At 39.3% G+C, this 13,349-nt stretch overlaps 1 protein-coding gene across 3 annotated transcripts in view; it reads right to left on the bottom strand.

Moving 5' to 3' along the window:
* The window catches only part of EGFLAM (EGF like, fibronectin type III and laminin G domains), a 71,127-nt gene that overhangs the window by 34,207 nt on the left and 23,571 nt on the right, over positions 1–13,349 (bottom strand). For all 3 annotated transcript variants that reach the window (XM_090132385.1, XM_090132387.1, XM_031594533.2), the window contains exons 6-7: positions 12,744–12,879; positions 6,526–6,692 (exon numbers count right to left, since the gene is read on the bottom strand). In XM_090132385.1, coding sequence (XP_089988511.1) covers positions 6,526–6,692; positions 12,744–12,879 — 303 coding nt within the window. The remainder of the gene's footprint in view (positions 1–6,525; positions 6,693–12,743; positions 12,880–13,349) is intronic.

Consider the following 13,349-nt stretch of genomic DNA (forward strand, 5'->3'; position numbering starts at 1 on the left):
TGAGATGAGACAAATTGTACAAAATACAGATTATTTTTGCTAGTGACAGTAACTTCACAGGCAGAGGATAACAACTGGAGAAATAGGCTGCACGTTTACAAACAGGTCCCAATCCTACATTCATTATGGAAAAAAAAAAAGGTATTAGCAAAATGTGGCCACAAGCTCATATTCCCAGTACTCACCTCACTAGTTACTAAGATTAATTGCCACCTCCAATTTTACTCCAGGAAGGAAGGCAGGCTACTCCTCTTCCATCCATCCATTATAGATTCTTATTCTTTGGCAAAAGCAATTTTCTATGACACATATTTCTACAAAAGAATTTCAGTGTGCCCAAACAGAAATCTTATAAAAGCGACCTGTGGTTTACTGGAAATTGTACTAATGAAGCAGAGCCCAGCAGTAACTCAGATGTCAGCCGATGCACCAAGTTGCAGCTCACTGAATGCTCTTCCTTTCAAGTCAAGTCAGTAATATTACTTCTTACTGTTAGAATTACATTGTTCATAGTGTTTGTATTTCAGAGCAAATTTAGTTCTTCTAATAGATGAAACCGTAAATTATCTAAGAGTAACAGAAGTCATAAAACTTAGGGAACAAAAAGGAAAAATCATACATTACTGATCAGTCATGTGTCACAAAAACTCTAATCTGTATTCAGACTGCAATACACAAACTCAGTTTTATAATTTAGAGGATATAAACTATAAAAAAAAATGCCTGCTATAGTCTAAATTCTGCCACATTTTCTCTCATCCCAAGCAAGCTTTCTGTAGGCTTAATGCATTCAGTAAGGATTTCAGTAGGAATGGTAAAGATGAAGTGATACAGAGAATTATGTATCTTTATATTCATTTGTTGGAAAACATTTGGTCCTAGCTTTACATTCCAATATGTAGACTTGCTCACAGGCATAATACAAGATTTTAATGCCACACTGTTTCACACAAGTTTAACTTCTTGAGTGGAGTTATCACTAAATGACATTAATAGCCATCAGAGCACAATGAGACTTGGTAACTTAAACATGGTTCTCCAAGCAGAAAGGGTGCCTCTTTCATCTGGCAAAACTAGATGCTCCATGCTTTTCCAGCAGAGGAATGTGGAATACAACATGTACACACTATTTTAAACCAGACAATGATTTCTTTTAAGCTATTTGAACTGATACAACATTCACTCTCTGGGGAGAGCAAAGAAGGTATGGCTTATTGTGGCTGACAGAAAGGATTGCTCTGAGGCCCTTCTTCAAAGGCCTTCAAAACATAAGTTTGGCATCACCAAGTGATTTGCAGAAGTCTAAGTTCAGAAGGTGTCCTGATGTCCACAGGCCTAAAATTCTCTTTCTCACTCTTGCAGATCCATCTAAGCTTCAGATGACACATACTACGTTACTCCACCTGCCAGCGTGTGAGTAGTTTTGGCAACACAGAGAAGACAAAGAAGTTTGCTTCTAAGTCTGAATGCATACAGGTGATGAATATTCACCTAAATGATCAGACACTATCAAACATCCACTGGTTTCTTGGTGGCTTTGCTCTGCCTTACATTTGGTATTAGGTGGGCGTGACATGAACTCACACATGACACAATGCAACAAAACTACAAAGCAAACAGAAAGCAGAGAATCCAACAGGACTTGCTGTAGAGAATTCCCTGTGTTAGCCCATATTTTAAGAGCAGTGCATAGAATTGGTGGAGAGCTCACCTCATAATGGGTGGCAAACCAGGGATAATAAAGCAAAATGATCCACTGCAAGTACCAAAAAGAAACAACTCCAGATATGCACTGTATTACTTTACATCAGTGTGTCAGTGCACAAGATGAAGCCTGTTTAACACTCTCTACTAGGTTTTATAATCCTGTTTTATAATTAATTAGAAAACATGTGAGGGTCTTGAACTTAAGACAGCCTCTTTCCAATTAATCAGGATTAAGCTATATCAAAGATACATTTTTTAAAACAAACAGAAATCCACATAAACTTCTGTTTTACCTATTAGGTAATGAGGACCATTACACCATTACACCAATCAGAAGAGGCAGGAGGTTGGCCAAAGAGGGCAGGCTGCATGGAAGTGTAACAGACTGATCTTCACACAGGTGATCTCACAGGTCTCAGTCCAGAATACATTAGGGCATTTTTATCTGAGTTTTATTCCTGCCAGTGACTCAGAGTGAAGCACGGAGTATTTCGCATCTAGATCTTGTCCTGACCTTCAAAAATACCTGGAATTTGCATAAATCATTCTGTACCATGGGCTGGTGTTGGCCACTGTCAGAAATGTGTTTGGGAAAATGTAGTAACAGTATCTGGGTATTCTGAATCTCTACAGATTAGAGGTTAATTAATGCCCAGAACAACTGTTTAAGTAACATGGCAATGGAGGTAGATGTCACAAAAATGAGCAGGGGGCTGATCTCTTCCCCTATGAAGACAGGCTGAGGGAGCTGGGCTTGCTCAGCCTGGAGAAAAGAAGGCTGCGGGGTGACCTCATTGCAGCCTTTCAGTACCTAAAGGGAGCCTACAAACAGGAGGGGAATCAACTCTTTGAAAGGGTGAGTGACAGCAGGACAAGGGGAAATGGTTTTAAGTTGAGGGAGGGAAGATTTAGGTTGGATGTGAGGAGGAAGTTCTTTACAGAGAGAGCGGTGAGGTGCTGGAACAGGCTGCCCAGAGAGGCTGTGGATGCCCCGTCCCTACAGGTGTTTAAGGCCAGATTGGATGGGGCCCTGGGCAGCCTGGTGTAGTATTAAATGTGGAGGTTGGTGGCCCTGCATGTGGCAGGGGGGTTGGAGCTTCATGAGGTCCCTTCCAAACCTGGTGATTCTATGATTCTGTATTGTTTGGTGGGTCTCTTGCATTTTGTTGCTGTTTGTATAACAGGGACAACAAATACAAAGGGCCTTTGTAAAGACTGAAGAGACCTGTAAGAAGCAGTTCTATAGAAAACATTCTCCATCCACTACCTCCTAGATACATCACCATCACTTCCATCAATGTCTGGGTCCGAGGGATTGATCCTTTCCTGCCCCAAGCCTCAGCAGGCACATTCACTCTCTGTGCAAAATAAACACTTGTGCCAATGCCTTTTTCAGCACGAGTCAGAGCATGCAGATGCCCCCATTTGTGAGAAGCTAGGTGCTGATGGCCAGGCCTAGTGGAAAGGATGTACCCGGATTAAGCAGCCACTTCTGTCATGTTTGCCATGGAGACGAGCAGGAGAGTATTTTTAACATAAGGCACTTCCTCTGTCAGTCTGGCAAAGCCCAAGGTTGGTGACCTTCCAGGCACAGTGCAAACACCATCTGTTTCCCCAGGAGATTAAGGGTATTTAAGTGATGCAGGTGAGGACACTTTGTTTGTTTGATTCTTTGGGACAGTTCATTGCTTTTGTTGTTACTAAACTTGATACGTGAAAAGTTTTGTTTTCAAGCAAATTGTTCATGACATTGTGAAAGATTTGACAGACCAAAAATCCCAACAACCATATAAGTGAAACACCTGCAAACTGTGACTGCAATTTAGAGAGGAAAAAAATAATAAATCGATTTATTACATCATTTCCTTCTATTAAATAAACAAACAACAAACAAACAAACACACAAACAAACAAAAACCTAAAGCAAATTACAAATACATGAGAACCTTTGGGGAAACCTGCCCTCTCTTTCCTCCCTGGAAATGGATCAATGTCATATAAAACAAACATGCAATTTTTTACTAGATAAGTGGGCAACAGCTGATAATCAAGGCCACGTGCTGTACTTGCAAGGACCTTGGGAGGTCTGTCACACTAGGTGATACAGTCAGCATTCCTTCACAGGAGCATTTTAGCAAACAAAGCCAACCATTTCTTATGCTGAACTGAGTGAGGAGTACTGCAAATCCAGCCACTTTTCTAGCAAAAATAAGAGAACTCCATGTGCGAATTAGATAAGCCCCAGCAAAAAAAATGCCCTGGTAGTGTGGACTCTGTGTCTGTGGGACTTGTTGTCTCAGCCCATTTGGAAGAACTATAATAGTCGCTAAACAATGCAACACGGACTATGGGAGCTGCATTTTGCAGTAATGCTGGGAATTCACCTTTCACTTAAAGTAACTATCAGAATGTTATTATTTTAAAACAAGCATAAAAATCTAGGTTATGCAAGCACAAAGCTCCCATTATTAAAATTTATACACACTACGGATCTGAGCACCAACACTTACATGAGCAAAGCACTCAGACACTGTATGGACTTCTGCCAGCTAAGATAATTCACATATTTCTAAGCAATAATACCCAGGCTGTCAGAAAATAGCACCACATACCTGGGGCATGCTTCACTGCTTATGTGGGAGAACAATTATAATGAAGGTAATAATTTCTGAGATGGGTACTCTGAAAAGCAAAGATGCTCCAGTTTCAGACATGCTGTCTGTCTGACACCCTTCCAGCAACAATCAGTGACTAAGAGCTGTCTGCTTGCACTGTGAGAGATTAAGGCATCTGGTGCCATCTGAGATGCATTACGGTCCTAAAGGCACCCCCAGAGGACTGCATGTGTCTGGGAGAGGTATGGGAGGCACCTGCCCTGCAAAGACAGTAAATAACAAGCTGGTGTAATCCAGAGGACCTCAGATACACTGAATGCCTATACCTGAACAACTGAATTGAATGATTAGGTAGGCCAAAGGTAACTATTGTCTTTCTGGCTACTGGAAGGGGGAAGGTAATTTAGTAGCTGAAGTTACATAATGTAAAGTAGGAATTTTCAGTGCAGAAGCTTAGCTTTCCTAGTAATATGTAAGGTTCTCATGTATCTGGTTAGCATCACACCAGTTTGACACAGACATCGTTACTAAAAGCCAAATGAGGGTTTCATTCTCAGTCACACTCCTACTTCCTGAAAGCCACAGAATTTATTTCTAAAGCACATATTCTTTTGTCACCTTTGAACATCACCACTCTCTCTGAAAAAGCTGGTTGTTGTGAAGACTGTTACCCAGAAAAAGAGAGCATGGTCTTTCAGGTGGGTCTGGAAGCCTATCTGTAAAGTCAGTCCTGGAAACCAACACCAGATGGGCGAAGTAACCGGATTTGCATTGTCCACTGACTACAGAATGCAGAGATAAATAGGATACTGAGGAGCATGTAAGTGTGGCTGAGGCACAAGAAGCTGAACCTTGAGGATCCAAGGCCAAGAAATCTCACAGCACATTACACCTTCATGATTTTTATGAATGTTTTCTTCAGAAGTTAAGAGTTCAGCTGCCACAACAAACATCCTGCAAATTGTTCAAGAGATTCAAAGTATAGCAGGGGCAAAAAAAGGATGAAAATCGCCTTAGGGGATCAGAGAAGACAAGAGCTTTCAAGATAAGGAAGCAATAAAAAAAAATAAATCCTCATTGGGTTAAATTGATCATTGAAGATGCAGTTTCTACAACATGCTGATTGTGCTTACAGAGCTCAACATCCTACCTGAATATCAGCTGCTAGTATTTTACCTGTTAATTAAAGATGATTGCTGCTGAGTCTGTATGTGAGGGATGACAAAGATCAGTCTTGTAGCTCAATTTTATAGTTCAATAATCTACTAAAACTTCGTGCAGGTATTTTATTTTTTTTCATGGTGCTCTATCCCCTGTGAATGCCTTCAGAACTGGGTTTTAAAGTACTTAAAACCACTGAATGCAAGAAGGATTTTGGCACATTAAGGGTATAGTCTAGTTAGGTTATGTTCTCCACCATCATCAGCTCTGCCTCCTGTATGGAGTCTGCTTTGTCACAGCTGGGATTTGCCCATTCAGTATGCTCACAGACTGCACTGGAGCTGTGGGAGGTCAGGAGCAACAGCATCTCTGAGTCAGCCCACACAGACATGGGCACTGGCAGAGGATTATACTCTGAAGAAGGCCATCAGGAGATGGACCACACAGGATCTATCCTTTATTTCAATGTGCATGGCCTGCATTGATGCACAAATATGTGTAACTTTTGTGTGCGTTTATACTCAGTATTTTCACACATTGCTTCTGATGAAAATAGGATGCTTATCTGTATATATAATTATTTTTATGGTTGTGATTAGTACTTGAAGAGCCTTACTATTCAGGAAACAGTAAAGATTTGCTTTGATTTTTTAAATTACATATGCAATGAACATAGTTCTTAGAACAAACCAAAAAAAAAAAAAAAAAAAAAAAGATGAAACAGATTTGTCTCTCTCATTTCTCCCCACGATATTCACTTATCAGTTATGCATGGAGCTGGCACAAAAGTCAGTAAGCAGCAATCCAAAAATATCTGACAGTGATCTCTGGAACAGAGAAATGGTGTGAAAGTGCTTCTAGCTGGAGCTTTAACTTTCATTCGAAACTCAGCCTTCACAGGATGCTGCAAGAACCATGAACAGGAATGTGTTGAATCAGGGTGCCTGTGAACCCTGGCTTGGAGAGGGACTCCTCCTCCAGCTGCCCACCACAGCCTGCCCCCAGAATACAATATTAATGACAAAATGGAGGCTCTACTCACTGAACGTTCGGACCACATCGCTCGGCATGCTGGCAGGGCTGGATCCGTAGGAGTTTGCTGCTCGCACTGCGAACTGATACTTGGTATTTGGGAGAAGTCCCTTGAGCACCATAGATTCCATCTGGATCTGCTCTCTTATTACCGTCCAGTTGCTGTCAAGATCTGGCCTTCAGGGTTAAAAAGAACAAGATTGTAAGTAGGTAAGGCTGACTGTATAAATTAACTGCCTTTAAACTTTACAGGGAAATACATAAAATAAATGAGATACAAGCCTGCAAAACCATAACTGAAATCCTTAATTCTTAAGAGGCCAGACTGTGCAATCATTACTTAGCCTGTGACATGGAAAGACTGCAGTACGCAGTGATACAAAAATAATATTCTGATTTTGCTTATAAAGCAAGGAGGTGGTTTATTGGATAATTTGAAAATCAGCGTCTGTTTGTCTGTTTTCGTGGATTTGGAGCTCAGGGTTTTCAAAAGAAGGTACATCACCAGCAGGTCCCCATCTCCTCTTCAGCAGCATAATGCAATTCTTTGCTATAGAGGAAAACATCTGATTCATTTGTAAGAGCTGTGCTCTAATGCTTCTGAGACCACCTTTCAAACATACAAAAGCATTAGCAGAAATAGAATCTAACTTTCAATTTCCCAGGAAGTGAGGTTAATCTTCCCCACATTGGAAAATCTGGATCCAAAGTCTTCTTCCTGGAAATGACAAAAGAACTGAATAATAATGCAGAGAACCAGGCCTTTGCAAAAAATATTTTCTTAGCCTTTGGGCCATGCCTAGATAGGTCTTGACTCATACTGGAAACCAGTGGCCAACAAATGTCTGTTCTGTACGCGTTATAATCCAGGTGAAATCAGTACATCCACTTGGCGGTTTGGTCTCAGCACTGAAGTAGGAAAAGTAGAAATGCTTAAGGGATATGCGAAAGAGAAGGCTTGCTTCAAACACCTTGAGAGAACATTCTAAAGCTTTCACATCATTTTTTGCTTTCATTAAATGGAAGTCTTGTCGAGGAGAAAATAGAATGAGAAGGTAAATGAATGTAAACAAAATCAAAACATAAACATTAAATCCAGGACACCCAAAATATTTAAATTAAAGCCTATGAAAGTAAAATAGGGAAAGAAATGACCTTTCTGAGAAAATTACTCCAGGGCCTGTTTCTAAGATGTCCTTGTGGTATTTATTACAGGAAATAACCTCCAAGCGCTCCCTGAATCTACTGATGTTTACATAGGACTTGCTGCAAATGTTTCCAACAGCCTTCCAGTGAATATTTTAACATAAGGCAGGCATTTTGTATTTGTTTATTTGCAGCTGGAAGGAAGTGCCAAAATTAATGTATGTTTTATTTTGTCAATACGAGATTATTGATCACTGAGGCTTCACTCTGAGCCAGCAGGGCAAGTGTAATGATAAAGCTGTAGCTCCCAGCTGCCTGACTCCCACACAGTGGCACATGGGATGCAAATATTTTACTGTCTCACTAAAAATAAACCTAAAATAAGATTAATGTGCAAGATGCAATGATGGCTAAACAGAGCATCCTCAGTCACCCTCCATCACCATTTCCTGGTAGACAGGAGGACGTTGGCCTCTCTGTCACTGTTTCCCTTTTTTGAGCTTTTGATGCCCAGGCCAAAATGAAAACTTTTAAAGTCTTTTCCAAATGAAAGCTGTTAATATCGCTTCTGTCCACATGCTCACTTTGCAGCATGTTCCCAGTTTTCCTACACACATCTTTTTTTGGCTCTAATTGCAACAGAAAGAATTCCTGCTCATTAAAAAATGGCCTTCAAGCCGCTTTGTAATGCATCCTGCCAGCATCTGTGCCCAAACGGGAAGAGCCCAAAGGAGATACAACTCCCTACAGAGATATAGGAGAAAATGTCACAACTTCACAAACTGCATGCTAGTCTTCAACTTCACTGTCTCTCCTAAGACTTCCTTCTACAGAAATGAATAACAGAGGAAATGTCTGCAAATGTGTATCTGCAGCTGAAGGAGAGGAAAAAGAAGAGATTTATCGCTTGAACTTTGCTATTTCTCCAGAACATTCCCTGTGTGAACAAATCTGTACAAGACGATAAAATGGCAAACAGATGGAGAGAGGAACACAGTGAACTCATACGTTCAGGGCAGCCAACTCCTGTGTTTTCTAAGCTTGGAACATTTTGCTGAATTTCACTTCAAGTCAACTTTTACACTAGAAGGGCTCATCTTGATGCCTCTTTCCTCATCTTTTCACAGAGATCTCTCCCCTGGATCAGCAGAGGTTTGTCTTCAGCCAGGACCTTGCAGGGCTGCTCTGGGGGTGTCTCTGTGCACAAGGCATTTTCTGCTCTGGAAGCACAGCTGTGCATCTCCATACCAAAATATGATGCAGTAAGAATCTGGTCAATGACAGAGTTGGAGTGTTTTTAAAATGATAGATTTATTGGTAAAGTCATTAGGACTGAACAGATATAAACTGACTGCAGAACTCTGTCCCAGCTATGCCCAAAAACATTTGGATTTTTGCTCTGTATTGTTTGGGGATTTGTTCAGCACAGAAAGGAAATATTTCTGATGTGGAGAACAGAAATGTTACACTCATTTGAGCTTTCTCTTAAAGATCAACTGAAAATTAATCAAGAGTGAAATGTTTAATCAATTTAAATTAAATTAATTTTACAAGGTTTTTGATTGCTTATTTGTGCCATGTTTAATTCATGACAATTACCATGTTTGGCCTACAGAATGTTTTTTAAGATATACCTATACATTACATTCTTATTTAGTATGGAGAATATTCAGTGCAGAAAATAATGCACCACATGATATTATTTTTAGTATTTATTTACCTTTGTTGTGACACCTTCTATAGAACACTCTAACCAATATACCAGGTCAATATGGAAAAGAAGGAAAAGAATAAAATAAATAGACAATATTCTAGCCTTATTCTTCTGTAAAATGTTATGCTGACATCATTAAACATTTCTACTTCTACTATTTCTTTCTCTTCATTAATTATCTCTTCAGGTATTTCGCCCTTTCAGACTGTGAGGTAAGAGTAAAACCAGAAATACCTGTTTCATGAATTAACCAGAAAAACTGTAAAAAATAAGTTTTTTTTTGTTTGTTTTTGTTTTTTTGTTTTGTTTTGTTTTGTTTTTTTGCAGGGCTTTCGGAGGACCCTCCCCATCAGAACTACTGTTTTGGGTTCTTTGCAAGCGAAAGCAATAATTGAACACCTCCAACATTTGTGGTGTGGAAGTTTACAGCTGAGTTACTCAAAAATTATAATTTCTGTTGTACACAAAAGTATAACATTCCTGTGTTCAGCACTTTTCTAACTATAGGATGAAAAAACTTGTATATTCAAATTATTTCTAGTGGGAAAGAGCCAAGCTTTGCCTTAGATGCTTCTAACAAGCTTCAGCATGAGATATTCAAATATGACAACCCAATATATTGCAGCAGCAAGGACAGACAGTTCAGAGCAGAATGGATTCAGGGATAATTAGACATCTGGGTATTCAGGTGAAAATATCTGACATTTTTGAGAAAGCTCTTTTCAATATCTTATGAATAGAAACACAAAATGCATTAAAGCCCAGGATGTAGCTACATAGACTTTCACAAGAATTTTCTTTAAAATAAAATATTTTTAGCATAAGCCAATAGAAAATTTACATTGAGCCTGAAATCTTCCAACAATCCCACAAGTTGTCTCAATTTCAACATATTCTTTTATGCATTCCCTGTGAACTGTGTTGATAAGAGTAAGGCCTATATTCACATTCCTGATCTTAAGTACTTAACCAAGCTGAGAGCATGGTCTCCTTGGGATTCTCCTATAGTCAAGAGCAGAGCAGAGCTTGACTTATCCCTGCCCATCACACATCTGAAATCATCCATGGCCTTCTGCTGCCTAAAGCAAACTAAAACGTCCCCAGGGAAACCATGCAAGTGCCAAAAAAAAAAGGCTCAAATTGAGACCTTAGGCAGAAGGAGACATTATTCCTGGAAAGTATCCCTAGGCAAAGTTATCCCTGGTTCTGATGACATTCTGGTAGGTGCAAGCATTTAATGTATTAAAAGTCTGTGAGTTTTCAACACCCAGTATCACAATTGAGCAAATAAAAAGACATTTCCTTCATCTCAGTCTCTCAGCATGGCTCCTATGTGGTCAAAGTAATAGAAGTTGGTCCTGAGGGGCTTGAAATGATGCAAACCATGTCATAGTTTCTAGAGGCTTTGCTGCACCCACAAAAAATTACAGATTTGCATTAAGTTATTAATTTTGCAAAAAAAAACCTCAGTGTAATATCTGAACTGTATTTCTTTAGCAGCAGAAAACTTGTAAATTTGTTTGCACTGTTTTGTTCTGGTTTTTCATTGGTTTGATTTCTACAGCTTTAACTCATGTTAATGCTCTTCATACTAGTTAAAACTACATGGAGCAAAATACAATGAAGCTTTAAGTTAAATCTTTACTTCTAACTGCATTAGGGCTTACAGCGCTTTGAACTTTCTCCAAATACATACTCAAGCTTCCAAGTCTAAGAGAGCATAATCCCACATTTAACAAGAACACTTTAAAACTCAAACTAAAGAGTATAATCAAAACACTGTGCTGTTAGCAAATTCTTTCCCAAAGTCTAAAAACAACAAAACACTGAAATTTCAGTACCTCATATGTCTTGACTTAAACAGTGAAGCAATTTTCTGCTCTCCATCTGAACAAAAACATTTAAAGGTGTGCTTTCAACACATGAGATGGAAACAATGATGCCCACTTTATCCATTAGTGGGCCCCTGCTTCTACGACGATGCGTAGACTCCGCTTTCTGGTAAAGAACACAGGCGACTGACGTACTTGCAGTCAGAACCCAACAAAATCCCTTTCCTATCCAATGAATAGATGATCATTAAGAGATGAAGAGGAGAGAGAAATGGCTAGAAAACAATTATGTTTGAAAAATAGATATTGGAAAAATAACATGGTAATTCCACAGCAGAGGTTACATGATGACCATAGCGCATCTTCAGCCTTCATGCCCTGCATCCCCCCGCAATGAATACTGGGTGGTTTCCCAATGACTATGAAGCATTTTGATTCTAATACAAAGTCCAACATAAGTTCACTAGTGAGTTTTCAACTTGGGAATTTTTTGCATTGTATCAGTATCTTCTAGATTGTAATCACACTTAAAGCACTGAAAACCAGTGGCTTTTCCTGTTGGTTTTTACAACAAAAAATCTTTCTGAAAATGAGCGTCTTTTTTTGAAGAATTACTTTTTGACCTTTACAGCTAAATACAGATAAAGAAACAATTCTCTCTTCTTATGCAGGAACCTCAAATAAAGCCTGTCATCACATGTTTGCTCGAAGAGTTAAACTTCCAAAAGCTGAATTTTGCAGTCACAGAAGGGATAAACAGAGGGACAAGCACATGAAAATAAATAAGATTTGAATACAAATATTAGATTCCACAAGTATGTGATCAGCCAGGTATGCATACCTATTTGTGCGTGCATATACAATCACCTGCTCCTGACCTTTTACATGCGTAAAGCAACTTGCCTAGCAGCTTTTCACAGTTTAGAACAATTACTACAAAATTTAAAGAGTTCAACATAAAAGCAAGAGCAAACCAAAACAGCACAAAACACCCACAAATTAAAGAAAAGTCAATACTTCATGGACACTTGATCAATGCAGGCATAAAACAACAAATCAAAAGTCCTGCAACTCAAGACTCTACACACTGCTGTCAGTTAAAACAGACCAAAAAATAAGTCTTCAGCCCCTGGATTTTTTCCTATAGTGGCCAAAGGCACATTTGCTCAGGCAGACCATTCTGCCACAAACTCTTCTCTCAGCATGATTCAACACAAGTTGATGACAGGAGAAGCTTAAAACTTAATTTACCCAGGCTTTTATTAGAGGAAATGTATTAAACTAGATGTTTTTTTCTTTCATCAGAAGATAGGACTTACTGGTGATTTTATATCAATTTTGATTATTTCTAGATTGCCTTTAAATTTTCATGGTAATTCAACACATATTGAGAGTGAAACCTAGCATACTATATACAGTAATAAATAAATAACAAGAAGAATCTGTAGTCAGTTTGATAGCGCAGTTTAGAAGAAAAAAAAAGACAAAACTATAGCACACCACCACTGAAATTCAGTTTCTACTGACAAAACTTGCCTGATAAACTCCACCATGTAGTACTGTATGGGAGAGCTTCCTTCATTGGCCCCAGGTTTCCAGGATAATGCAACTTCTGAATCAGAAACAACAACAATCTGGGGCTGATAGGGTGGTGCAGGGGGCATGCAGTTATCTGTGTCAGAAGAAATGCAGAACAGCATTAGAGAAGTGAACTGATTTATATGCACAGCGACCCGAATTCACAGACTTAAGAATCAAATCTATATGCTTCTTCCCTCCTTTGTTGCCCTCTAAAACTCTACATTTGTGGAAAATCAATAGTAAAGTATTGCAATGCTGCGTGTAACAGGGACTTTGGTGCAAGTGGCCTGCTGCGTGACAGATGTGCTAGGGCTAATGTAAGAAGAAACCTTACCTCAAATGGTCTAGCAGGAATTAATTAAAGATCCATAACATCAGATGGCTATGAATTATCTAGGTTGGAGAACTCCTTCAAGATCACCATGTCCAATCACCAACCTGAACTACCATCAAGCTGTGTCTCTCAGTGGCGATTTCAACATGTCTCTTAAATACCTCTGCTGACAGGGACTTGCTTCTGATCACTTTGCTGCTCATCCTGCCCCCTGTTCACTCACTGCT

The sequence above is a fragment of the Phasianus colchicus genome, chromosome Z, assembly GCF_987193195.1.
Source record: "Phasianus colchicus chromosome Z, bPhaCol1.hap1.1, whole genome shotgun sequence".
Classification (NCBI taxonomy): Eukaryota; Metazoa; Chordata; class Aves; order Galliformes; family Phasianidae; genus Phasianus; species Phasianus colchicus.